The sequence below is a fragment of the Myxocyprinus asiaticus genome, chromosome 46 (assembly GCF_019703515.2).
Source record: "Myxocyprinus asiaticus isolate MX2 ecotype Aquarium Trade chromosome 46, UBuf_Myxa_2, whole genome shotgun sequence".
Lineage (NCBI taxonomy): Eukaryota > Metazoa > Chordata > Actinopteri > Cypriniformes > Catostomidae > Myxocyprinus > Myxocyprinus asiaticus.
The window spans coordinates 11587586-11613759 of NC_059389.1; the positions used below are offsets into that span (position 1 = coordinate 11587586).

Sequence of the window (26174 nt, forward strand, 5' to 3'; positions counted from 1 at the left end):
TCAAAGGTACTATGAGCTAAAAGGGAGTGTGGCAAGATTTTGTTCATGCACACTTTTGCCTTAATAGGGCTTGAAAGAGGAAATTGTCCACATTTTACTCTGCAGCATACTCCTCACACATCAACATTCGGCAGTTTATGCAGGTAAATAGATTAGGTTTTGCTTAAAGACACAGTAAAGAATTAATGTTTTAAATATGAGTTGTACAGTTGTTTTGATGAACAATAGTATGATTGTTGGTTCAATAAATTGTGACCACCAAGTTGTATTGAGCAGTTATAAGTAATAGAAAATGCATTCAAATTACTAGTAATTCTCACATTAGATGTTAATATTAATTGTATACCATGTTATATTTAGATATATTTTCACAGAAATGTTGATAAAAACACGTATCACACTGGTTTTGCTGTAGTTAATTTATATTTTATAATTTTTCAAAAAAATTCTACATTTTATTATTTCTAAACAAAAAAGGCATATTAATAACTTTTATATTTGTCAGTTAACATGCAAAAAATATCAATCTTTTTACATGTAAGAACAGTTAAGAATGTATTAATGACTTAAAATATAATTTTAGATGAAAACCAAATCATTTATAAGATTTTCACCAGGTCAAAATTGACCTACAAATGCAAAAGGTGTATGCAAATTCTGAACGCAATAAGAGGGTTAAATAAAGTTAGGTGATCAGACATACAACCTAACATCAGATTTGATCTTTGCCCAAAAATGAATTATAATCTTTATAAATATATATATTTGTGTCAGAGGATTATATCTGAAATTCACATGAGAAGACAATTAGTCTTGGAACCATGTATATGTATATATGCAGTGGTATATAAACAAAAGCAATCATTCAAAGACAAAATGCATCACACATTTCTCAGTAGTTTTTGATGACCAGCATTATTAGATTCCAAACCATGAAAATATCGCAGTGGTATTTAAAGCATTAATGTTTTAACACCAACATTTAACATTTTCAATGAACAATTCAAAATTTCACCATACTTAGTTTCCTTGTGCTTCAATTATTATTTTCTCCAACTGTTTACAATTTACCACTGAATAACTGAAAGCAGCTGATAGTTGGATAGGAAACTGATCACATTTATTCCAAAAAGGGCCGCATGCGATTACAAAAATTTTGACTAAACAAACTCTTTACATAAAACATCTCAAATATGTTCTTTTACAGCATACAGAAACCATCAAAAAAGCAAAATATTTACAAAAATATAATACAACTGAAAATATACACAAACAAAATAAAAATTCATATTTCTAAAATTACCAGCAAATTCAAACGGAAACAGTACACATACTATTTCCATATGTTCTTTCACTATTATCATTTAAACTCAATTCATCACACTGCCTGGCCAAAAAAAGTTGCCGTTTGTATTTAAGCAGATACTTAAGAGTCTATGACTGTATCATTATTGCAGTGATTAATATGTTTCAGCTGGCAACAATTCATTTAACCCTAAATGATGCAGTGTGTAGTTTCTCATTTCTTAAACAACCATGTCGGAAGACGTATCCCGTGGTCGTGGAAAATATGTTACTGTGTTTCTGAAGGGGCAAATTATTGGTTTGCATCAAGCAAAGGAAGAAATCACTGGAACTGGGTAAAGAACTGTCCAATGCATTGTTAAAACCTGGAAGGATTGTGGTGAACCGTCAGCTTTGCAGAAGAAATGTGGTCAGAAAAAAATCTTGAATGATGGTAATCGGAGATCACTAAAACACTTGAAGTCACATTGTAAAAAATCGACAGTAGAACTCATGGCTTTGTTTAATTGTGAAAGTACGAGCATTTCCACTTGCACAATGTGATGAGAACTTACAGGATTGGTACTAAACAGCTGTGTGGCCACAAGAAAGCCACTTGTTAGTGAGGCTAATCGTAAAAAACGACTTCAGTTTGTTAAGGAGTATAAAGATTGGACTGTGGAGCTGATGTGGTCTGATGAATCCAGATTTACCCTATTCCAAAGCGTCAGGGTAAGAGGAGAAGCGTATGAAGAGATGCCCCCGTCATGCACAGTGCCCACTGTACAAGCCTCTGGAGGCAGTGTTATGATCTGGGGTTGCTTCAATTGGTCAGGTCAAGGCTCAGCAACATTATGCAGCAATAAAATGAAGTCAGCTGTCTACCTGAGTGTACTGAATGACCAGGTTATCCCATCAATTGATTTTTTTTTTTAATTCCCTGAGGGCACATGCATATTCCAGGATGACAATGCCAAGATTCATTGGGATCAGATTGTGAAAGAGTGGTTCAGGGAGGATGAGGAATCATTTTCACACATGAATTGGCCACCACAGAGTCCTGACCTTAACCCCATTGAAAGTCTTTGGGATGTGCTGGAGAAGACTTTACGGAGTGGTTTGACTCTTCTTGTCATCAATACAAGATCTCGGCCAAAAATTAATGCAACTCTGGATGGAAATAAATGTTGTGACTTTGCATAGGTTGTCGAAACAATGCCACCAGGAATGTTCACTGTAATCAAAGCTTAAGGCGGTCCAACTAAATATTAGAGTATGCAACTTTTTATTTGTTTTTGTTTTTTTGGCCAGGCAGTGTATAAACTTTTTCAAATGTAGATGCTTAAAGTAAAAGAAAAATCTTGGCAGTACTGGAAGTATAGCTAGATTATTTGGCGGTATCTGCCACTGAAGGTCTTCTAACAAAATAGGTTTCAGAAAACATAAAATAAAACAAGTAAAAGCATGAAAACTCTTCATTTTCTGGGTGAAGAAAATGCACTCATCCAAAAAAGCAATGCTCCGTAATCTATTTGGACCACATGCAAATGTATGCCATATTAATACTCCTGAGGGGGCCACTAGACACGCTAACCCCCAATTCAGAGTAAAGCACATTACACGGATCCATGTGCCAGACCTTTCTGAATGTATGTATAAATACCCCCAAAAGATCTTCAGTATAAACCTCAAATGATATACACAATAGAGGGTCTTTTCTCCCCTCAACAAGTATTTTGGCTAAATATACACTCACGTTTTATACATTTGTCCTTGTCAGGAAGCTGGAATTATTCAGAAAAAGGCTGGGAATACAAATCTACAAAAAGTCAGTTTTGGCTTTAATTTGTCCTGATATCAACATGATTTGAATGTGTTAATGCCACTTTACTGCAAAAATAATAATGCAAGTTGTTACAAGGTGTAACATGTTCGATGTCTGTGAAGGTTTTCATTCATCCTGACCATCATAGACAGTCCTCAGAGCCATGTCCAGTTTGTGTTTAATTAAAATTCTACCAGATAGTGTAACATAATGAATGTAAAATATTCTTTGTATGTAACAACATTGCATAGAGAGTTTACTGTCTGTAGTTAATATCTCCATAAATATTTGACATTATATAAAAAGAGGCACAAAACATTGATTTGGCACATAATGAGCTCACTTTCAAGAAGCTCTTAAATTAGTGTTGATATTTTCAATTCTTTCCCCAACAACCCAGTAAGTTATGCAAGTTACTAACAAGTTCCCGACACTTACTCTATTGTTTCCAAAAAAGTAACCACAATATAGCTCATATTACACTATATCCCATTGTTAGGTCACACAGACCATGCACATTTTGAAGGCTTTAATGTCCTTGCTAATTTGCATTTGTAGAAAGTTACAAAAAGTACAAGTTAGGTATACAGCACATCGCAAAGTTGTAAGGCATTGTTATCAAGTTCACCACCAAAGATGTTTACTAGTGCATTAGTCACCCTAGAGGTCCATTTCTGAAAGAGTATGGTTTGTGAGAAGAAACTCATGAGAGACTGGAAATATGAGTTTTAACAGAAGTTTTGAAATAGACAACTTTAATTCTAAACTTTGAAACAAATGAGGAAAATCAATATTGTTGTCAGTATTGGTGGCATTACATCTTGGTTCTTGAGATTATTTACTCTGGAACTGTAATTTGACTTGAGAATTTTAAAAATGTTGTTATAAAACGGTTTGCAAGGAGTTGCATCATTTCATCAACAAGGTGGTGAAGTCCTCCTTATAGAACAAGTTATACTGCCATCTAGTGTCAATTTCAGAAAAGACACTTAAAAGATAGTTCACTCAAAAATGAAAATTCTGTTATAATTTACTCCTCCTCATGTTGTTCCAAACATACATGACTTTCTTTCTAACACAAAAGGAGATGTTAGGCATAATGTTATCTTCAGTCACCATTCACTTTCCATATATGAAAAAAAGATGCAATAAAAGTGAAAAGTGAAAGACTGAGGCTAACATTTTGCCACACTTCTCATTTAGTGCTCCATGAAAGCAAGCCATGTGGGTTTGGAACAGCATGAGGGTGAGTAAATTATGACAACTTTAATTTTTGGGGTGAACTAACCCTTTTAATTCTCAAGCTCTCAGATGTTTTGGAATGTTGAGCTCTCATAAAAAGATGCACAGTTATTTAAAAAAAAAATGCTTTTTGGGGGAAAAGATTACTTTAATTTCAATTGATGTGGATTCATTAGGGCTTGTGTGATTTTTCAGGGTTACCAGCACCTTGATTTTCAGGGAATTTCAGGGTTACCAGCACCCTGTAATTCCATCCAAAAGCCTATTATGCCATTAAAAAAGTCCTAGTCTCATATTTTATGTTTTAAAGTGTTGTTCACAGTGTAGATTCTAATGAAGAGTCCAGCATATCATCTTGGTGACTGTTACTGTCGTAGCTCTCAGTGCCTGTGCAGTGAGCCGTCTCCTTTAGTCTCATTAACATATTAATCTGTGGTGATGGGAACGGGTCAAAAGGTTATTTAGCATTTATGATGTCAATTTCACACACACACACACACACACACACACACACACACACACACACACATATATATATATCCAAACCTGTATGACTTTCTTTCTTCCATGGAACACAAAAGGAGATATTAGGCTTAATGTTAAGCCTCAGTCACCATTCACTTTTGTGCATGGGAAAACCATACAGTGAAAGTAAATGGTGACTGAGGCTGTCAGTCCCTAACATCCTAACATCTCCTTTTGTGTTCCATGAAAGAAACAAAATCATGCAGATTTGAATTAACATGAGGGGGACTAAATTATGACTTTATTATAAAATAATATTTTGTTCAATAATCTAAAGGAGTATCGATGAAATCTTACCAATGGGTCTTCCTCTGATTTGTCCTGAGAAGGCTGCTTGCATGGGCTGCCCTCTTGTGAGAGAGAGTATCCATCGAACCCCACGTCCTCTGGCCTAAGGCGTAGTAGAGAATGCCATTCGTGCTGCTGTGGACCTGCCACCCATGGAAAACTATCTATCACCCACTTAGCCGGGTCCTCCCATGCTGCCTTACGCCCATATATCTGCAGAACACGCATTGAAAACTTTCACTTAAAAAGCAGGGTTTAATTGTTAGCTTTAGAATGCAGGTCAGTATTAGTATTGCAACAAATACAAGATATGAATGAAGGCGGCCATACCTGTAACCCTTCTTTAACAGCCTCCAGCATATAGGGGATGATGGAGTAGTTCCATAAGTCAGTGAACCACACCCTCGAGCCCTCAACATCCATCGGACAGGACAGAAAGAGCCGGGGCCCTGTGGTGGACAAATGCGGAGGTTCATGTCTAAGAAGATGCAATATTTTAAAGAAATGGCTCACTCAATAATGAAAATTCTGCCATAATTTGCTCACCCTCATATTGTTCCAAACCCATATGACTTTCTTTCTTTCACCCTATGACTTAGATTTTTGGTTATTTCTCACAAAAACCTATTGGATGCCTTCAGAAGACTTGGAATATAATGCATGTGTCACTTGGTCTACATTTATGATACTTTTAGGTAATTTTTAAACTTTAAAGTGAGTCCCTATCAACTGCTATTGTATTGAAAAGACTGACCAGAATATTCATTAAAATATGTATTTTTGTGTTCTGCATACGAAAGAAAGTCAGATGGGTTTGGAATGACATGTGAGTAAATTGACATAATTTTCATTTTTGGGTGAACTATCCATGTGAGTCAGAAATCAGTGAAATTACAGTATTAATTATACAGTACAAAGACTCTACATTATATTTGAAATGTAAATAATTATGTTTATGAATAAGAAATATGCTTTGGTTCAAATCAGCAGAAGCTGAGACAATTTTAGCAAGCATTTGGTTGCTCTCATGTGATTGGCTGTGGCCTAACTCACCAATTGTGACATCAGAAGAGCTGTGTGTTTCCAGAAAGCGGTTCAGATGATGGCAGACACATGGGATCCACTCGATAATTTTAACTAGCTCCCCATTCCTAACACGACTGCTGATCTCTGTCTCTAGAAGCTTCCGCCGCAGGAACCGACCCAGAAAGCCTTTCACTGGTTCAGTATGATTAGCAAATAAAACCCATCTGAAAAAAAAAAAAAAGACCTTTTCACCTCTACACATGCAGTGCTAGGTAGTAAAGGATTACATGTAATCTGTATTATGTAATTAGGTTACATGAAATCTAAGCACTTATAATTAGATTACATTACATTTGAAAACATTCATAATCAGATTAATTACTTTTTTATTCGTTATTATTTTATTATATATTAATCAGGCAACGGCAGTTTATTGTTCATAATTTAATGATCCCCCTAATTCTTCTTCCTTTTTAATCTTTAAAAAATATTTTTTCAATGTTTCATTCTAAATCAGCCTAACGGTGATATATGTTTTTTGGTAAGTCTTCAAATCTTCTTTTTGTTGGTAATAAATATTATATTTTATAATAATAATATTTTCATATATTTTCATCGTCTTTATATGTTTATGTCAAAATGGTACAAGACTATTCTACTAAAAACAAATCTGTAGTAATCCGAAAGTGATCAGATTATATTAACCTAACATATAATCCAAAAGATTACATTACTGATTACAAATGTAGTCATGTAATTTGTAAACAGTACCACATTACAATACTCAGCACTGTACACATGTATGACACAGTCCAGCAAAAAAGTTTTGTGGAAATGCATGACTGGTTACTTGAAAGAGCTCTCTTGTGGAGACTGTCGGTATAGCAACCACCATGTATGATGCTTGCATTTATGCACTGCAAAAATCGTTTTCTTACAAAACATTTCCAGTACAAATATCTAAACATCCTTAAAACAAGTTATATTTACTTGAGAAGCAAAATTACATAAGATATTAAGTCTTGTTTTCATAGAAATCCAACAACATTTAGTGAGGTTTATGCTTAAAACAATAATAATATATTTGCCAGTGGGGTAAGAATTCTTTTTACTGGAAAACATATATATATATAATTTTTTATTTTTTTTATTATTTATTTTTTTAAGTTTTACTAAATGGTTTATCACATTTTATCAATACAATTGTACACACATAAACAATGCATGGCTATCAGCAGTATCACACCATAAACGGAATGAAATGGTACCTGAAATTATGATGAAGCTGTAGATTTGGAGTGGGTGCTGTTATTTGATTCATGGTTCCAATGATATAAGGACTGTGAGAAAGCAATTCAATTTATACATTAGCATGAAACAAAAAATGCTTTCAGCATCTGTACAGTTAGAACCATTGTGATGAACTGTCAGGTGCTTAACTCACCACTGATGGTGCTTGCAGTTAAGCAGGCCATTAAAAATCTCGCCCAGTGAACTGACACGGTGCAGGTTGTCTAGAATGAGCACCACTGGCATGTTCACAGCCTGTACACTGCTTTTATACTGCTCAGCAAGATTAGACAAATACTGCTTCAGCTCCTGTATTAAACAACACACATTGTCCGTTCTTACTGGTACCTTCAAATTTACATTATGCTCAAACTTATTATATTTTTGCTTGATTTCAGTGGCTAAACAATGATATCTAGCTGTGTTTGTTTTGTAAAAATGTTTAAAATCATGAATTTCACTCTACTGGAATGAATCCCAAACTGCTAACGTTGTAAATTAGTAACTGAAAATTAAGTATACTTGTTTTATAAATTATTAAAGAAATGTTCCAGGTTCAATAAAGGTGAAACTCAATCAACAGCATAATTTTGATTATCACAAAAAATAATTTAGATTTGTCCTTTGTGTATTTAAAAAAAAAAAAAAAATTGTTACAATGAGGCACTTAAAAAGGAAGTGAATGGGGCCATAACCATTAAAATACACAATGTTTTAAAAATGTAGCCACAAGACATCAAAACTGTAAGTGCCTTAATATAACATGATTTTTATTTTTTATTTTTTTGGAAATAAATGCGATGATTTTTTGTTGTATTCAACATTATGCCACAAAAGCTGCCAACTGAGCTTAACTTGTTTTGAATCCCGAACATGCTTGTTTATAAGTACTACTTCACTGAGCTAAATGGTTCTACTGACCTTAGTCGTTTTGTTATCTACATTGAAGGTGGCGATGGCTTGATGTTCCAGCTGCTTTCCCTCTTTTAGGACCATGTATTCAGCTAGTCTGCTAGCCAGAAAGCTCTTCCCTGTACCAGAGGGCCCTGAAAAGATGATTTGTCTGTGCTCCACAAGTTGAGAGATGTATCGCTGCAAAACAGGCTTTGGAATGAGGGTCTCAAATGCCAAACTGTCCTGGCTGTCGGTGGACATGTCTGCAGAGGTAGATTTGGATCACTGGTATGAATATGCAAGGAAAAAATCTGCACAGGTTCTTGTTTAGTTCTGTATGACAACTACAAAAAATCTGTCACTTTCCATGTATGCATTTTCACGTGCATCTTCTCATAACACCATATGAAATTTTAAAATTTCTAAGAAAGCTAGAAGAACAAAGGAAAAACTAATTTCTTTAAAAGAACAGTTTCAGTGTCAGATCAGTATCTTCATAATACCTTTCAAATGGACAGAGATGGTATCACTTTCTCCCACAAGATAACCACATGGCAGAAGTTCTGGTGTATCTGCATCACTGGTGCGATGAACATCTCCAGTGCTGTACCCCATCACACTGTCGGTGTTCAAACCCAACTGAGTTACAGGGTCCACGTAGATGATGTATTCCTATTGGAGTGACAGATGTTTTTCAAACGTAAAATAGATTTACCACTGTGAAGAAGCCTTTCATAAGATGCACAGAAATTAAAAAATAAAATAAAAAATTAATTAGCCTTTTTTTTTTTTTTACTTATTTTCCAGTTAGATTATTTAAATATTTTTAAAGTAAGATCAATTTCCTTCAAAAGGCAACACTGCATTAGATATTTAGACTTGTTTTCAGAGAATGTATCTTAAAAGTAAGTGTTTTGTACCTAATGCACTGGCAGAAACAAGTCTGCAAGTACAGTAAAACAAAATACACTTATTTACAAGATATATTCACTGAAAACAAGTATAAATATATTTAGATAATTTTGTTTCTCAAGTTAATTTATCTTGTTTTTAGGATTTTTAGAATATTCTTCCTGAAAAAATAAATAAAAAAACATTCATTAAGAATAGGATTTATTGCAGTGTAACAGCTGAATTGTCTCAGTAAACTCCTATGTACCTTAAAAAGGCGTCTGACTACGCCATCTAGGACATCCCATTTGGTTTTTCCACTGACACCAATGCAGCCCAGCAAGAACTGACAAGGTCTGGACTCCTGCCAATAGCAGAACAAAGAGGTGCTTGAAGTAAAACTGATGTGATCATTGAATGATCTTTGCTAATGGATCTAATTAATGAATGGAGGGAAATGCCTTGAGTCTTACCTCTTTCCATTCTGGATCTTTCCCCAGACTCACCACAACTTTAACATGTTGTCCCTCTTTCCAGGAACTTCCATCTCCACTGTCCTCCAACAACATATCTAAAAGTCAGCACATAATGAAAGAGTTAATAATGCTTGAATATATTATATATATACAGTGCATTCAGACCCTTTCATATTTTTCACATTTTGTTATATTGCAGCCTTATGCTAAAATACTTTAAATTATTATATTTGTCATATCTATCTACACTCCATACCCCATAATGACAAAGTAAAAACCAGATTTTTATAACTTTGCAATTTTATTAAAAAGAAAAAACTGAAATATCACATTGACACAAGTATTCAGACCCGTTGCTATGACACTTGAAATTTAGCTCAGGTGCATCCCATTTCTCTGGATCACCATTGTGATGATTCTACACTTTGATAGGAGACCGCCTGTGGCAAACTCAATTGATTAGACATGATTTGGAAAGGCACACACCTGTCTATATAAGGTCTCACAGCTGAAAATGCATATCAGAGCAAATACCAAGCCACGAGGTCAAAGGAACTGCCTGCAGAGCTCAGAGACAGGATTGTGTCGAGGCACTGATCTGGGTAAGGCTACAAAAAAATTTCGGCTGCATTGAAGGTTCCCAAGAGCACAGTGGCCTCCATATGTCTGAAATGGAAGAAGTTTGGAACAACCAGGACTCTTCCTAGAACTGGCTGCCTGGCCAAACCGAGCAATCTGGGGAGAAGGGCCTTGGTAAGAGAGGTGACCAAGAAACCCATGGTCACTCTGGTTGAGCTCCATAGATCATGTGTGGAGATGGGAGAAACTTGCAGAAGGACAATAATCACTGCAACACACCACCGATCTGGGCTTTATGGCAGAGTGGCCAGACGGGAGCCTCTCCTCAGTGTAAGACACATGAAAGCCTGCTTGGAATTTGTGAAAGAGCACCTAAAGGACTCTCAGACTGTGAGAAGCAAGATTCTCTGGTCTGATGAAACGAAGATTGATCTGTTTGGCCTCAATTCCAAATGTCATGTCTGGAGGAAACCAGGCATCGCTCATCACCTACGCAATACCATACCAACAGTGAAGCATGGTGGTGGTAGCATCATGCTGTGGGGGTGTTTTTCAGTGGCGGGGACTGGTCAGGGTTGAAGGAAAGCTGAACACAGCAAAATACAGAGATATCCTTAATGAAAGCCTGGTTCAGAGTGCTCAGGACCTCAGACTGGGCCGAAGGTTCACCTTCCAACAGGACAATGACCCTAAGCACACAGCCAAGACAACGCAAGAGTGGCTTAGGGACAACTCTGTGAATGTCCATGAGTGGCCCAGCCAGAGCCCGGACTTGAACCCAATCGAACATCTCTGGAGAGAGCTGAAAATGGCTGTCTACCGATGGTCCCCATCCAACCTGACAGAGCTTGAGAGGATTTTCAGAGAAGAATCCCCAAATCCAGGTGTGCAAAGCTTGTTGCATCATACCCAAAAAGACTTGAGGCTGTAATCGCTACCAAAGGTGCTTCAACTAAGTACTGAGTTAAGGGTCTGAATACTTATGTCAATGTGATATTTAAGTTTTTTATTTTTAATAAATTATATATATATATATATATATATATACAGTACTGTGCAAAAGTTTTAGGCACTTAAGATGTTTCACTAAAACATTTGTCTTAAGATGGTTATTTATATCTTCAGCTTTAGTGTGTCAATAGGAAAAATATATTTTGGACTCCCAAACATTACTTTTGCAAATAGAAAAGATTAGAATAGAAGAACAGGGCACTCTGCAAGAGATGGCATTGCCCCCACAAAGCCCCCCACTGAACATCGAGTCAGTCTGGGATTACATGAAACAGAAGCAATAGAGACAGCCTAAATAGATAGAAGAACTGTGGTGAATTCCCCAAGAAGCTTGGTACATCCTATCTGCCAACAACCAAGAAAAACTGTGTCCAGGTGTACCTAGGAGAATTACTGGACTTTGTATGATATTTTTTGATAAATGAAAACTATTTATGGCATTATTTTTGAAGACATCCTCACTATGCAACATTTTTCACAAGTGCCTAAAACTTTTGCACAGTACTGTATATACACATATGAATTTTTATATGTACAGTATATATATATATATATATATATATATATATATATATATATATATATATATATATATACACACACACTCTTTAAATAGTCTTTCATACCTAGGCTGGTGGATTCTGTGAGGCTCAGTTGAGAGGAGAGTCCTACAGATGAAGGGGAGATGGACATCTGAGAAGGAGCTCTGCTACTGCTACCCTGGCTCTCCATCTTTAATCGGTCATTCTCCACTTTCAGTCTCTCAATCTCAATCTGTCAGTATAAAATTAATTAAGTGACACCTCCACAAAATTAAGCAATCCACAATTGATGTTCTGTTTGAGCAGATGCTCACTTGCATACGATTCATGGACTCTCGCAGCTGGTCCAGTTGGTGGGCAGAGCTGAGAGCTTCCAACCTGATGTCTGTCAATTTCATTTCTTTATCACGCAGTTCACTGCGTAAATGCATGAGAGTTTCTGCCTCATTGTCCGTGCATTCGGATGTCCTGTGAGAAAAGATATACAATATCAAACACAAAAGGAAAACAAAAATGATTGCCTTGAAATGCATAAGTAAAACAAAACAAAAACAAAAAGGAAAACAAAAATGATTGCTTTGAAATGCATCAGTAAAAAACAAAAAGAAAACAAAAGTGATTGCTTTGAAATGCATCAGTAAAAAACAAAAGGAAAACAAAAATGATTGCTTTGAAATACATCAGTAAAAAACAAAACTAAAGGAAAACTAAAATTATTGCTTTGAAATGCATTTAGAAAAAAAACAAAAAGCAAAAAAAAAAAAAAAAAAAAACCAAAGCAAAGCAAAACAAAACAAATTTATTTATTTTTTAGCTTAGTTGATTGTTTTGTGTTTTTGAAAAATCACAAACCATCAGATCATGATTAGCAGTAAAACTGAATTTTCCATCAATGCACTATGGAAGACAGAGCATGAAGACATCCACTCATAAATTGCAGCAATACTTGATTATTTATAATGAGGACACACAGTTCTTTTTAATAGTTAAGTGGGATTGGCAATGATAAACAAGTGTTGAAAGGCAAAACTGTAGTCACTGGTTGAACATCAATACATTGCATTGTGTTCTGGGATATGATCATCAAAGATTATTAAATATCGGTATGGTTTGTGCCATTCTTTATTACCGTGCTAGAGAGGCAGACCTCATGGACGTGCTGCTACAGCCCCAGCCACGCCCGTGTGCAGGCAGGGAGGACAGTTGAGGACTATGAACATACACATACTGTATATGAACGATGAGAAAGATTCAGTGTGCTGCATGTTGCATTGGGTATTTCTGAAGTGCTATATCTGACAGTACCATTCACACTGAGTTACTTGGTAGCAACATAAAGTTTAGGTGTGGGTTAAACAAACCTTTTAGTTTATAAAAGTGGATTATTTTCCAAAAACACAACCCAGTCCTAGACTAAATCACATCGTAAATGGTGCTTGTCTATTATAAATCCATCCTCGGTCTAAGGATTTCCAGAAAACCAAATTCATCAGCTGCTTAGGGGCCTGCTACCTGATCTGAGCCCAGTGGGACCTGACAAACTGCTTGGGCAGGGTTGGTTTTTACAAGTATTTGGGTTTGTTTGGGTTCTCTGGCTTTACTAACAGGTGAAAAAGGGTGAGTAGGAGAGAGAAGAAGTGAGAGGCGCTTACAGGGAGTTAGAGTGTGAGTTGTGTATCATGGGAGAGGAGGCCGTTGAGCCGTTATAGGGCAGTTTGGGTGAAGACGGCAGAGAGGAGTCCGTAACCTCCTCAATGTCAGAGTGAGAGGAGGACGATTTGGGAGACTTTTTCTTTCCGAAAGCCTGTTTAAAGGAGCTCCGCAGCTGTGAGGAAGGAAACAAAGATGTTACTATGAACCCTTCAACATTGTGTGTTTGCAGTGACTACCATCCCTTTTTTCAAGTGGATATTAAAGCAGAAACTGAGCTTGATTTGAAGAAGCTTATCCAATCTTACCTCATATACCTATACCATGACATGAAAGCACAGGGAAAATCAGAAAAAAATATTTCAACACACCAAATCTAACTAAAAACACTGTAGCTTTAAGTTAGTCAAGTACACGGTAAATTGGAAAAATGCGATTTGGATCCAGTTTATGATAACCATGATATATTCTTAAAGGAGCACTCAGTAAAATTGTGTTTATCTTTTTATGTGTACATCATTTTAAACACATCTTCCAAAATACTTTTGTACTATTAACATCACAGAGTTCACCTTTTAAAAAAAAAATTTGTATCCCCCTTTCTCCCCAAATTGGAATGCCCAATTCCCACTACTTAGTAGGTCCTTGTGGTGGCACGGTTACTCACCTCAATCTGGGTGGCAGAGGACAAGTCTCAGTTGTCTCCGCTTCTGAGACAGTCAATCCACACATCTTATCACGTGGCTTGCTGTGCATGACACCGTGGAGACTCACAGAATGTGGAGGCTCGTGCTATTCTCCACGATCTACGCACAACTTACCACGTGCCCCATTGTGAGCGAGAACCCCTAATCGCGACCACAAGGAGGTTACCCCATGTGACTCTACCCTCCCTAGCAACCGGGCCAATTTGGTTGTTTAGGAGACCTGGCTGGAGTTACTCAGCATGCCCTGGATTCGAACTTGTGACTCCAGGAGTGGTGGTCAGCGTCAATACTCGCTGAGCTACCCAGGCCCCACTGAGTGCACCTTTAAAGAAAACCAACATCTAAATGCTACAGAAGGAATCCAAATATTTTAGCACTACATAAATGGAAAACGTTAGGGAGGAATGAACACAACAATCTGTTGTACTTCATCTGTGATATAGACACTTCCTCAACTACAGTATGAACCACAGTAGTTTCAGGTCATTTAATCTACATGCCAGTGACTGTCAATATCTTCATACATACTAGCCCAAAAACAACACCACATCAACAGGGACAGTAGAGCATACATATTTATCCTGTGCTTTCCCTCCAATGCATGATACATCCTGAATGCAAGAAGACAAAGTAATTTATGATATCACTAAAAGAAACTTTTATTCTACACTTTAAACAAAAACAAACATCAACCCACAATTCGTCAAACACTGTTTACTGCACTTGACAAGCCCAGAGTGATTCAGGGAAATTGGTCCCTAATTGCATTATGGTGAATTTTACAAATTAATATTGTGATTTGTTTGTCACATGCAGCAACAGAGAAAGTCTACAACAGAATGTGACACATTTTCTTTAATATGGTATTATTCACCTTTCCTCCTGCACACGTAGACTGATAACAGAAATGGTGAGAGTCAGTATTTAAAACATCAGCATTGCTACAATATTTAAAACGATTAAACCAATGCAGGTCAACTAATAACATCTAGCATAAACGAGAAAGTTCACCAAAAAAGATATTTCTGCCATTACTTACTCAGCTTTATATTGTTCCAAAACCCGTTTCACTTTCTTTCCTCTGTTGAGCACAAAAGGAGATGTTAGGCAGAATGTTAGCCTCAGTCAACCATTCGCTTGCATTGTATGAAAAAAAAAAAAATGAAAGTGAAGGGTGACTGAGGCTAACATTCTGCCTAACATCTGCTTTTGTGTTCCAAGGAGGAAAGTCATGCAAGTTTGAAACAACATGAGGGTGAGTAAACGATGACGGAATTTTAATTTTTTGGGTGAAATATTCCTTTAACATAAATTCAAGTAAAGTAAACAGAGTTCAACCTGCTCAGTCTTTGTAAGAACAATCATTTATGAGAAGAAAAGGTATTTTGGGAGTTGTGCTTGCACTTGAGACTCACCCAGTTTTTCTTCTTCTTATTGTTCTTAGCGTCAAGCTCTAGGTTGCTGCCAATGCTTGAGTGGCTGGTGGCGCTGGTCATGCTGGAGACACTGTCTGAGGAGGGCTGCCTGTGGATCCGCAAATCTTGCTGGGACTGAGGCGACCCGTTAATGGAGTCTAGAGAGACTGGAAGAGTAATAGAGAGAGAGAATATGAAAAAATGCAAGGGAAACGTAGCATAAATCATGCAGGCAATAAATGAAATGGTACTGTTTACTTTATTGTACGTATCCAAAGGTTCTAACCTTTGCGATTTGGGTCTGGCATCTTAATGGCTCCATTGATGGTGGCTTGAGTTACAGTGTTCTGCTTTTTAAGGAGCTCAATGGTTTTCCTCAACTCATTCAGCTCTGTGTCCTGTAGAAAAGCATACAGTGATGTTAAAACTTTGTGGGGACTTCCCTTACCCTCCACCTAACCCTAAGTGTATTTGTATATTTGTGAGAATTTTTTATGCTAAATTTCTATTTAGATCCTTTTTGAAGCTATTTTCCTCACAGGGATGTCATCCATCCATCTATATTTTATGTATGAATTATTTTTCCAAATGAGGACATCCCTGAATGTGCCCATAGTGAGGTTTTGTCAGATTTAATTTGTCAATGTTGTCCCCAAAGTACACATACATATACACATACAGAACACACACATTTACCTTCTGTTCAGCTGTCGTTGTCAGGCTCTGCAGCCGGATGGTCATGTTTCCTAAGCTTTGTTCAAAAGCTGCCACAAGGTGAGCCTGGGGGACACACACAATTTCACTCTCAAATTAAATAAGTTTGGACAAAGACCTCAAATCAGTATTTGAATTAAACCTGATGTTGCGCAGCCAACTAAAGTATTATGATTTTTCCACAAAAATGTGGGTCGCAACTTGTCAGTAATGCCTCCCAAAGTGCCAACTATATCTGTGCGTCTGTGCTCTCTGATAAAGACATGCTGTGGCATGAACTCAGCTTCTAAAAAATCCATCTAGAAACTAGAGAAGCTGACACAAGCTCTATTCATTTTCACTGCAAAATGAAACACCTCAAGTCCCACTACATGCAAAATGAAACCAGGAAGAAGAAAATATTCCATGACAAAATGTAGTAGATTATTAGACTGATAAGGACTGGAGGTGAAACAAGACATTTGTTCTTCACTTTTAACTGCAAGTGAGTTGCATCTTGACAATATGACACAATGCATACAACACACCCATACAGGTTACTTGATTAACCTTTTGGAGTATGTATATGGAAAACCACAACTTCACAAAGACAGTTACAAATGGTAACTCATCAATATGTGTCATACAAACTGTTCATAAAACAACAGAGATTAATCAAGAGCCCAAACCAACAAACAAAATCCTCAAACTAAAGAGAATAATTACAAACCCCCTCAAGTTAACAATTTACAAGTTGTTTGCAAAACAAAACAAAATCAAACAAAAACCCACTAAACCATAACAAAACAAAACAAACTGAAAAGCAAAACACTAAATAGACAAAGAATGTGAAGAGCAAGCATTAGTGGCACAGAGTAGCAAGACTGAGATCTTGTCGCCAAAATCTGCTCAGCCCACCTCACTAACTTCCCGTTTCCTCCATTTGTTCTGGTTCTGTGAGCCGAAACCGTGGCTCTTGCTGCATCTAAGAGACTTTGGCTTAGTCCTCTCACGGACCCACCTCAGAGATGGGTAATGATTCAGAGGGTGCCAGATCACTGGCCCAGGTTGACTGGGGTTAGCCTTGCCTGTCAACATCTCTCTTGTTTCTCTGAGTTGGCAAATGTTAATCGCACACTGAGACACTCAGGACGACGTGTTCCTCAGATGGAGCCGCCAAGAATGAGCAACTACTCTCACACATAACAACAATCGTATCCCACACTCTGTGCAACATGAGCCGATAATCAGGGAACTAGAGACCTGATCTGAATGATTTCCATTGTAAGAGGTTTGTGTTTGTGCATGTGCTATTTCAAATGATACCCTTAATAAAGCTCCCACTAATCGTTTATGTCCTAGTAAGTTAGTATTCAGAGCACCCTGTGTTTTAGGTGTGTATGTGGACGTTAAATGCTTTGAAAGGTTTCCCAGAAGGGCAAAAGCCTCCAGCTTGAAGCCTGTATGGGAGCTGACAGATAGATAAGGGCTTGAGGATGTGACGATTAATTAGCCTGTGTTGACCCGATGCGGGCTGTCATGTTTGTTTTTAATGAGCGAATAATTCCTCTTACAGGTTTATCACACACACCCATTTACACACCGTCTTGGTGCGCTGCAGGCAGCTGGTAAAATTTCAAAACAGACAAAAGGCTAACTGAATCATTCTTTAAACAGCTGGTACAAAACTCAAAATTACACCACAATGCAAAATCCAATATGATGCAGTTCTATAACTACTAACCACATCTTTGATAACTCCACAACCTCCAAACTCCACAACCTCCAAAGCCAATAACAATGCTCATAGTATAAAAGACTATCTTGTCTCCAACACAGTTATTCGATGTGTATTCCACTGGACAATGTAATATTTGAGGCACCTGCTCACATGCAATGGGTTCCTTAAATTGTCCCTGTTAGAATGACATTTAGCAGATGTTTTGCAACTTACTGTATATAATTTACAATGTAAGTGAAAATGCTCCTTTTAAGATGTTTATCAGATATTGAAGAATACTGAACTAGAGTGAAAAATGCTTGAAGGAAATAATGGTTTCAGTGTATTAGAAATATATTATGGGTAATCATGCCAAAGCAACTGCTTAAGTTTTGTACTCACGTTTGCACTTAGCTGTGTTGTGAGAGCTGAGACTTTCTCTTGAGATGTGTCCAGTTCTCTCCGCAGCTTACGAATCTAAACACACATTAAATGAAAGTCATCAAACACAAGCCATGTTGCTATAAGCTGACTTTTTATGCTAATTTGGCTGCTCATATAATAAGGAGAGGAGAGGCTGTCCCTTGATCCACATGAAAGGGAAACTTTGCTTGTAGACATAAAACAAAGATTAAAGAGTAGTGATCAAGGGCAATTACTACAAGATCACCTTAACAAATAGGAAAATGTTTAAATTTTTTAATGGAATTACATACAAAAATAGTGTTGGGGCAGTCTACATGCTCAAATGTGTGACACACTCAACAATTTACAATATATGAAGTGAGACAATGGCACTCTTACCTCCGTATGAGCCTTTTCCTCTGGCTACGGATGGAAGAAGATGATGATTAATATTTTTAATTAACATTTCTGAGCTATTCTAAAAAGTGAACAAACAGCATCTAGTTAAGCCTGCAAGCTATAGAGTTTGCACAAACAAGCTGCACCACTAAATTAGCTCTCATCAACTAAATGCTGATTTTATTGTTATAGTTTATTTGAAGTAACTAAAAAGATTGCCATCAGGCAGCATTCTCATTTTAAAGTACATTTTATTGGACAGAAATGTGTATCTGCCTATGCATATAAAATGAATAATTATTATTTGGTCTGTTTTCCTTTAAGAGAAAGATTGTCCATTTAAATCTGATAAAAGTTAGATGTGTCAACTTTTATGGAAATACAAGCATATACAGACATTGACTAAAAGAAACTAACTCAAATTTTAATTTGATGGGGTTTTTAAAGCTGATTATGAGTCAGAAATCCAGCTCGTTTAGAGTTTAGCTTCTATAACTTGAAGCCCTTGACTCACCGTTGAGTAAACTGAGGACGTGCTGGATACCAGAGACAAAGATGAGCCATGAACTGTGGAGAAATGTAAAATAACCTCTATTTAAACAAGTATTCAGGTATCATTCATAACATGTGAGTCATTGCAAAGAATAAATATGCAAGTAGTAGGATAAGCAATGAAAAGACATTGTGGGCTGTAGTTTAGTAAACAATACCTAAGAACTAGTTTGCTGGTAGGGTAAAGGTACAGTGGCAAGAAAAATATGTAAACCCTTTGGAATTAGATGGTTTTCTGCAATTGGTCATACAATGCGATCTCATCTTTAATCAAAGTATAGACAAACACAATGCTCAAACAATTATAATCGTTCATGTCTTTTGTCTTTATTGGAGGGCATGCCTGTTTCAGTTCCAATAATTCCTTCAAGTATTTAGCTGTCACTCTAGGGTTCTTCTTTACCTCACTGAGCATTCTGCGGTGTGCCATTTGAATCATCTTGGCTGGACAGCCACTTCTAGGGAGAGTAGCCATAGTACTAAATCGTATCCATTTATAGACAATTTGTCTAACTGTGGACAGATGAATACCTCAGCTCTTCGAGATAACTTTGTAACCCATTCCAGCTTTATGAAAAGCAACAATTCTTGATCGTAGGTCTTCTGAGATCTCTTTTTTGCGATGCATGGTCCACGTCAGCAGGCGCTTCTTGTGAATAGCAAACTCAAAATGTCTGAGTGTTTTTATAAGTCAAAGTAGCTCTATCCCACACCTCTAATCTCGTTTCATTAATTGGATGCCAGGTTTGCCAACTCCTGACTCTAATTAGCTTTTGTTGACGTTATTAGCCTAAGGGTTCACATACTTTTTCCAATCTACACTGTGAATGTTTGAATGATGTATTCAATATGTTCAAGAACAATACAATAATGTGTGTGTTATTAGTTAAAACAGATTGTGTTTGTTCATCATTGTAACTTAGATGAAGTTCAAACCAGATATTAAAACAAATTTATACATAAATGCAGGTAATTTCAAAGGTTTTACAAACTTTTTCTTGCCTCTGTATATAGTGTGTTTTTATTTTAATTTATTTTTATTTTCACTGATCCAAAAACCTTAGGAAGAACAAAGGTAATAAAAGCATGTCAAAATAAATGTAGTAAGAAAATAATTTATGGATGAAAGGGCATTCAACTTGCAATTAAGATACATGGTTCTAAATCCCTTTCACCACACTACATACAAAGAATTATGAGTTAAATTCTTCCTTTCATTGTTTTCTAAACGAAGAAATAACTGTGTTAAGTGTTACTACACTAAACTGCCTTTGAGGTTGCAACATTGTTAAATGATAAATAAATGTTAATGCATTATGACTAATCTCATGGAACAAATGATTTCTTCACAGTCCAGGGAAGATCCTTGAGGGGAAGTTTTAACCAATGACATAAAGCCTCAGGTGAACTTTAGCTTTTTTTAAGCAAGTTGTTTTTTACTATTGACAGCAAACAGGCTAATGCTCTGGAAGTGAATTACTTGGAACTTAGATTTCTAGTCAAGTTTTTTAAATAACAAAGAGAAAGCTGTGATGATGCAACAATCTCCACTAGCAAAGCTGTCCTAGTCCTACCATGTTTTATCATTAGGTAACACTATAATGATGTTCTATTTGTTAACATTAGTCAATGCATTTGGTATCATGAACTAACAATGAATAATACATTTTACAATATTTATTAATCTGGGTTAATGCACATTTATAAATATATTATTTTTCATTGTTAGTTTATGTTAGTTAGTTCAAGTTAGAATAAAGATATGGATCAGTACTGCAATCAACAACTGTGTTCTTTTAACAAGCCTGAACAGCACTGCTGATTGTAGCTCTAGCTTAAGCTCATGGGCATATTGAAATCAACACCATCACTATCTTAGAAAAACATGAATCATAAAGAGAGAGACAAAATGGAAAGAAAGCACAAGAGAGCCTTAGGACAAGTGGTGAAGGGCCAAGGCAGGCGAGTTAATCATCAAATCAAGTTTAACTGCAGCTAAAGGCTGCCAGGCCAACAAAGCCATCCTTTGTTTATTTATGCTTTGGCGCAAGTAAGGACACATGTTAAAGCATGACGTAGTCAAAAGCCATAACATTAATGACAACCTATCATTTAGTTATTAGCAGGTCTATTTGTTCTTTGGTAAAATCATGACATTATGGATTGGAGTTGTGTTTGTGAATTATGTAAACACAATCAAAAACTAGATGGCACTGATTAAAATCAGTAGTTTTAGTATGATCAATTCTCAAACCATTAAAACGGGTTTCCCACATACCTTTTGACCACTGAATTTCCATGATTTTTCCATTATTTCTCCATGATTTTTCCAGTCACTTAAAATAATAATCATTTAATAGCGCAATGTCTCGCCAATAAAATATTTTAGAATTTAATGTAACTAGAAATTTTTTAATTCTCAATAGAAATTTCATTTACTTTTAGGCCTTTTCCAAGCCTAGATTTCACAGTTTTCAAAATCTCTAATAATTCCAGGCTTTCCATGACTGTTGGAATAAATGAGTCAAAAATTAATCAAATCAGACTACAATAAACGTCCTGGTTAATTTCGTAACCTCCGTTCCCTGATGGAGGGAACGAGACGTTGTGTCGATGTACTCCTGGGAGCCCTGTACACCTCTGCTTTTTTTAAAAAAAAAAAAAAAAGGCCAATGGGAATTGGTGAGTGAAATTTGCATGCCACTCCCCCGGACTACGGGTATAAAAGGAGCTTGTAGGCAACCACTCATTCAGGTTTTGTGCTGAGGAGCCGAGACAAGGTCCCGGCCATTTCAGTGTGTAGTTCAGCATTGTGGAAAGAGGGACACAACGTCTCGTTCCCTCCATCATGGAACGGAGGTTACGAAAGTAACCAGGACGTTCCCTATCTGTCACTCACTCGACGTTGTGTCGATGTAGTGACACTAGGGGTCCCTATACAAAATGCCACAACTAGCTGAACTGTGTTACGTGGACTGGCTGTGCGAGATGGGCAGACCACTGTGTGCCTCGTAGCCAGCGCACCAGGCCGTCACGTAAACTCCCCCAACGCTCTTATGAGTGTTGAATGGTCCTTCGGGAACGAGTCGACTGCCCAACAAATAGGGACAGGCTAGCCCAGCCATGGCCTCTTTTTCTCTTTTTTTCTCCCCAAAAAGAGTGGAATTTGTTAACCGACTGGGGGCCATAAATGTCTACGTCGGGGGGTGTCACTCCCAAGGGGAAGACACCGCTGAGACCACACCCCGCCAAGAGAAGGGGGGGGGGGGGAGGTGTATTTTGAGTGGAAATACATCACATGGTCTTACCTAGTCTTGTCGGAAGTATGTCATGTGGAGAAGTCGCATGGTAGGTCCTACCCGAGGGGGGAGGAGATTCTACAAGCATGGTGACCGGGGGCAGAGGGGCGTCTGCCCAAGGAAGACGCAGTTTTCTGACAGGGAAATGATTTAGCAGAAGATATATCACATGGGGTCACCTATTGGGAACCAGTGCATGTGGAGCACCTACCCCAGTACAGGGCTTAGTTAGCACATGTACTGGGGCGGCAGCGAGTTTCTCCGCAAACTCGTCTGCCACAGGGCTAAGGAGAAAATTAATCCAGCGATCACAACTTGTGAACACGACTGGGAGTCAAAGGCGCACATCTTCACCTCATGGGAGGGGAAAGGCCCTATATGCAAGCGGTACACCCGGCCAGCTGTCCCGGAACTTACCTGTTCGGACCTGACAACACACGGGATGAAACTGGCTCAACCCGGAGATTATAGAACCTCGCAAAGGTGTTGGGTGTCGCCCAGCCCGCTGCTCTGCAGATGTCTGCCAAAGAGGCGCCACTGGTCAGGGCCCAGGAGGCCGCTACACTCCTAGTAGAGTGGGCTCGTAGCGCCATGGGTGGCGGCACGTCCTGAGCGTGATATGGCATCATGATGGGCATCAATGACCCAGTGGGCGATCCTCTGTTTGGAGACAGCGCTTCATTTCCACTGTCCACCAAAGCAGACAAAGAGCTGCTCGGAGCTTCTAAAGCTCTGCGTGCGATCCACAGCAACACCAAAGCTGGGTCTGCCTCCTCCTGGGGCAGCACTTGCAGGTTCACCACCTGATCCCTAAACGGGGTCATGGGAACCTTGGGCACATAGCCCGGTCAGGGTCTCAGGATCATGTGAGAGTAGCCCTGACCGAACTCCAGGCACGTTTCACTGACAGAGAACACCTGCAGGTCCCCTACCCTCTTGATGGAAATGAGCATACTCAGGAGAGTAGTCTTCAAGGAGAGTGACTTAAGCTCAGCTGACTCCAGGGGTTAGAAGGGGGCTCCCCGTAGACCCCGATGGACTAAAGAGAGGTCCCATGAGGGGATGAGATGCGATCTGGAGGGATTCAACCTCCTAGCACCTCTCAGGAACCTGATGATCAGGTCGTGCTTCCCTAAGGACTTACCGTCCGCTGTGTCGTGGTGTGCCGTATAGCGGCTACATACACCTTCAAGGTGGAGGGGGACAGCCGCCCCTCCAGCCTCTCTGGCAGGAAGGAAAGCACTGATCTGACTGCGCATCTCTGGGGGTCTTCGCGTCGGGAAGAACACCACTTAGCGAACAGACGCCACTTCAAAGCATACAGGCGCCTCGTTGAGGGAGCCCTAGCCTGAATGATCGTGTCTATCACCGCGGGTGGTAGGCCACTTAGGTCTTCCACGTCCCATCCAAGGGCCAGATGTGGAGATTCCAGAGGTCTGGTCGTAGGTGCCAGATGGTGCCCTGTCCCTGAGAAAGAAGGTCGCAAGGAGCATGAGGTCCGAGAACCACGTCTGGGTGGGCCAGTAGGGTGCTACTAGGATGATCTGCTCCTCGTCCTCCCTGACCTTGCACAGGGTCTGTGCAAGTAGGCACACTGAGGGAAACGCGTATTTGCATAGTCCAGGGGGCAAGCTGTGTGGCAGCGCGTCTATACCGAGGGGTGCCTCGGTCAGGGCGTACCAAAGTGGACAGTGGGAGGATTCCCGGGAAGCAAACAAGTCTACCTGTGCTCGACCGAATCGACTCCAAATCAGCTGGACCACCTGGGGGTGGAATCTCCACTCTCCCCTGAGTGTAACCTGTCGTGACAGCGTGTCCGCTGCGGTGTTGAGGTCGCCCGGGATGTGAGTGGCTCGTAGCGACTTGAGGCGCTGCTGACTCCAGGGGAGTAGATGGTGGGCGAGTTGTGACATGCAACGGGAGCGTAGACTGCCTTGATGGTTGATGTATGCTACCGTCGCCGTGTTGTCTGTCCGGACCAACACGTGCTTGCTCTGGATCAACGGCCGGAACCTCCGCAGGGCAAGCAGTACTGCCAACAACTCGAGGCAGTTGATGTGCCAATGCAGCCGCGGGCCAGTCCGGGAGCCAGCGGCTGTGTGCCGGTTGCATACGGCACCCCAGCCCGTCTTGGAGACATCTGTCGTAACCATGACGCACCTGGAGACCTGCTCTAGGGGAACCCCTGCCCGTAGAAATGCTAGGTTGTTCCAAGGGCTGAAGAGGTGGCAACAGATCGGCATGATGACCACGCAATGTGTCCCGCAGTGCCATGCCCATCTCGGGACTCGAGTCTGAAGCCGGTGCTGAAGCGGTCTCATATGCATCAACCCGAGCGGTGTGGCAACCGCAGAGGATGCCATATGCCCCAAGAGCCTCAGAAAAGGTTTCAGTGGAACCGCTGACTTCTGTCTGAACGCCTTCAGACAGTTCAGCACTGACTGTGCATGCTCATTCATGAGGCGCGCCGTCATCGAGACTGAGTCCAACTCCAAGCCGAGAAAAGAGATGCTCTGAACTGGGGAGAGCTTGCTCTTTTCCCAGTTGACCCGAAGCCCTAGATGGCTGAGGTGCCTGAGCACCAGGTCCCTGTGTGCGCACAGGAACACTCGAGAGTGAGCTAGGATCAGCCAGTCATCAAGGTAGTTGAGTATGCGGACGCCCACTTACCTTAGCGGGGCATAGGCTGCCTCTGTGACCTTCGTGAAGAAACGAGGGGACAAGGACAGGTCAAAGGGGAGGACCTTGTACTGGTACGCCCGGCCCTCGAAAGCAAACCGCAGGAAGGGTCTGTGTCACGGTAAAACCAAGACATGGAAGTACGCGTCCTTCAGGTCTACCGCCGCGAACCAATCTCTGTCGGACACTCGCTAAAATGCGTTTTTGCGTAAGCATCTTGAATGGGAGTCTGTGCAAGGCCCGGTTCAGAACTCGCAGGTCTGAGATTGGCCGCAATCCACCGCCTTTCTTTGGTACGATGAAGTAAGGGCTGTAAAACCCTTTCTTCATCTTGGCTGGAGGGACAGGCTCTATCGCACCCTTGCGCAGAAGGGTCGCGATCTCCGCACGCAAGGTAGCGGAGCTCTCGCCCTTCACCGAGGTGAAGCGGACGCTGCTGAACCTGGGCAGGCGCCTGGCAAACTGAATCGCGTAGCCGAGTCGGACGGTCCGGGTCAGCCATCGCGACGGGTTGGAAAGCGCAAGCCACGTGTCCAAACTCCGAGGGGCGAGGGGGACCAATAATCACATCGGACATACCGGCCGGTGGGGCCTCGCAGTGGGACAGAGCCTGAGGCGCCACATAGCGGGGGCTCAAGCCCCGTGGCCGTGCTGAGTCCAGGGACATTGAAGCACTTACCTGGCTCCTGATACCCACCATAAGATTGGTCGAGGAGGGGGGAGGAGGAACATCGTCCCCGTAGTCCGTCGAAGCCAACCCAGTGTGGCCGTGTTTGTGCCAC

The 26174-nt window shown here is 39.7% G+C and overlaps 1 protein-coding gene across 1 annotated transcript in view; it reads right to left on the bottom strand.

Annotated features, from left to right (window-relative positions):
• Positions 1-420: 420 nt before the first annotated feature.
• Positions 421-26174, bottom strand: part of LOC127436089 (neuron navigator 2-like) — a 92001-nt gene continuing 66247 nt past the window's right edge. Inside the window, exons 20-40 of the mRNA XM_051690019.1 lie at positions 19377-19429; positions 18863-18886; positions 18461-18535; positions 16342-16425; positions 15932-16043; positions 15642-15812; positions 14658-14662; positions 13526-13698; positions 13003-13083; positions 12188-12341; positions 11958-12105; positions 9739-9836; positions 9534-9629; positions 8878-9046; positions 8402-8637; positions 7635-7789; positions 7459-7530; positions 6218-6414; positions 5495-5613; positions 5174-5377; positions 421-4781 (exon numbers count right to left, since the gene is read on the bottom strand). Coding sequence (XP_051545979.1) covers positions 4668-4781; positions 5174-5377; positions 5495-5613; positions 6218-6414; positions 7459-7530; positions 7635-7789; positions 8402-8637; positions 8878-9046; positions 9534-9629; positions 9739-9836; positions 11958-12105; positions 12188-12341; positions 13003-13083; positions 13526-13698; positions 14658-14662; positions 15642-15812; positions 15932-16043; positions 16342-16425; positions 18461-18535; positions 18863-18886; positions 19377-19429 — 2540 coding nt within the window. The 3' untranslated portion in view covers positions 421-4667. The remainder of the gene's footprint in view (positions 4782-5173; positions 5378-5494; positions 5614-6217; positions 6415-7458; positions 7531-7634; positions 7790-8401; positions 8638-8877; positions 9047-9533; positions 9630-9738; positions 9837-11957; positions 12106-12187; positions 12342-13002; positions 13084-13525; positions 13699-14657; positions 14663-15641; positions 15813-15931; positions 16044-16341; positions 16426-18460; positions 18536-18862; positions 18887-19376; positions 19430-26174) is intronic.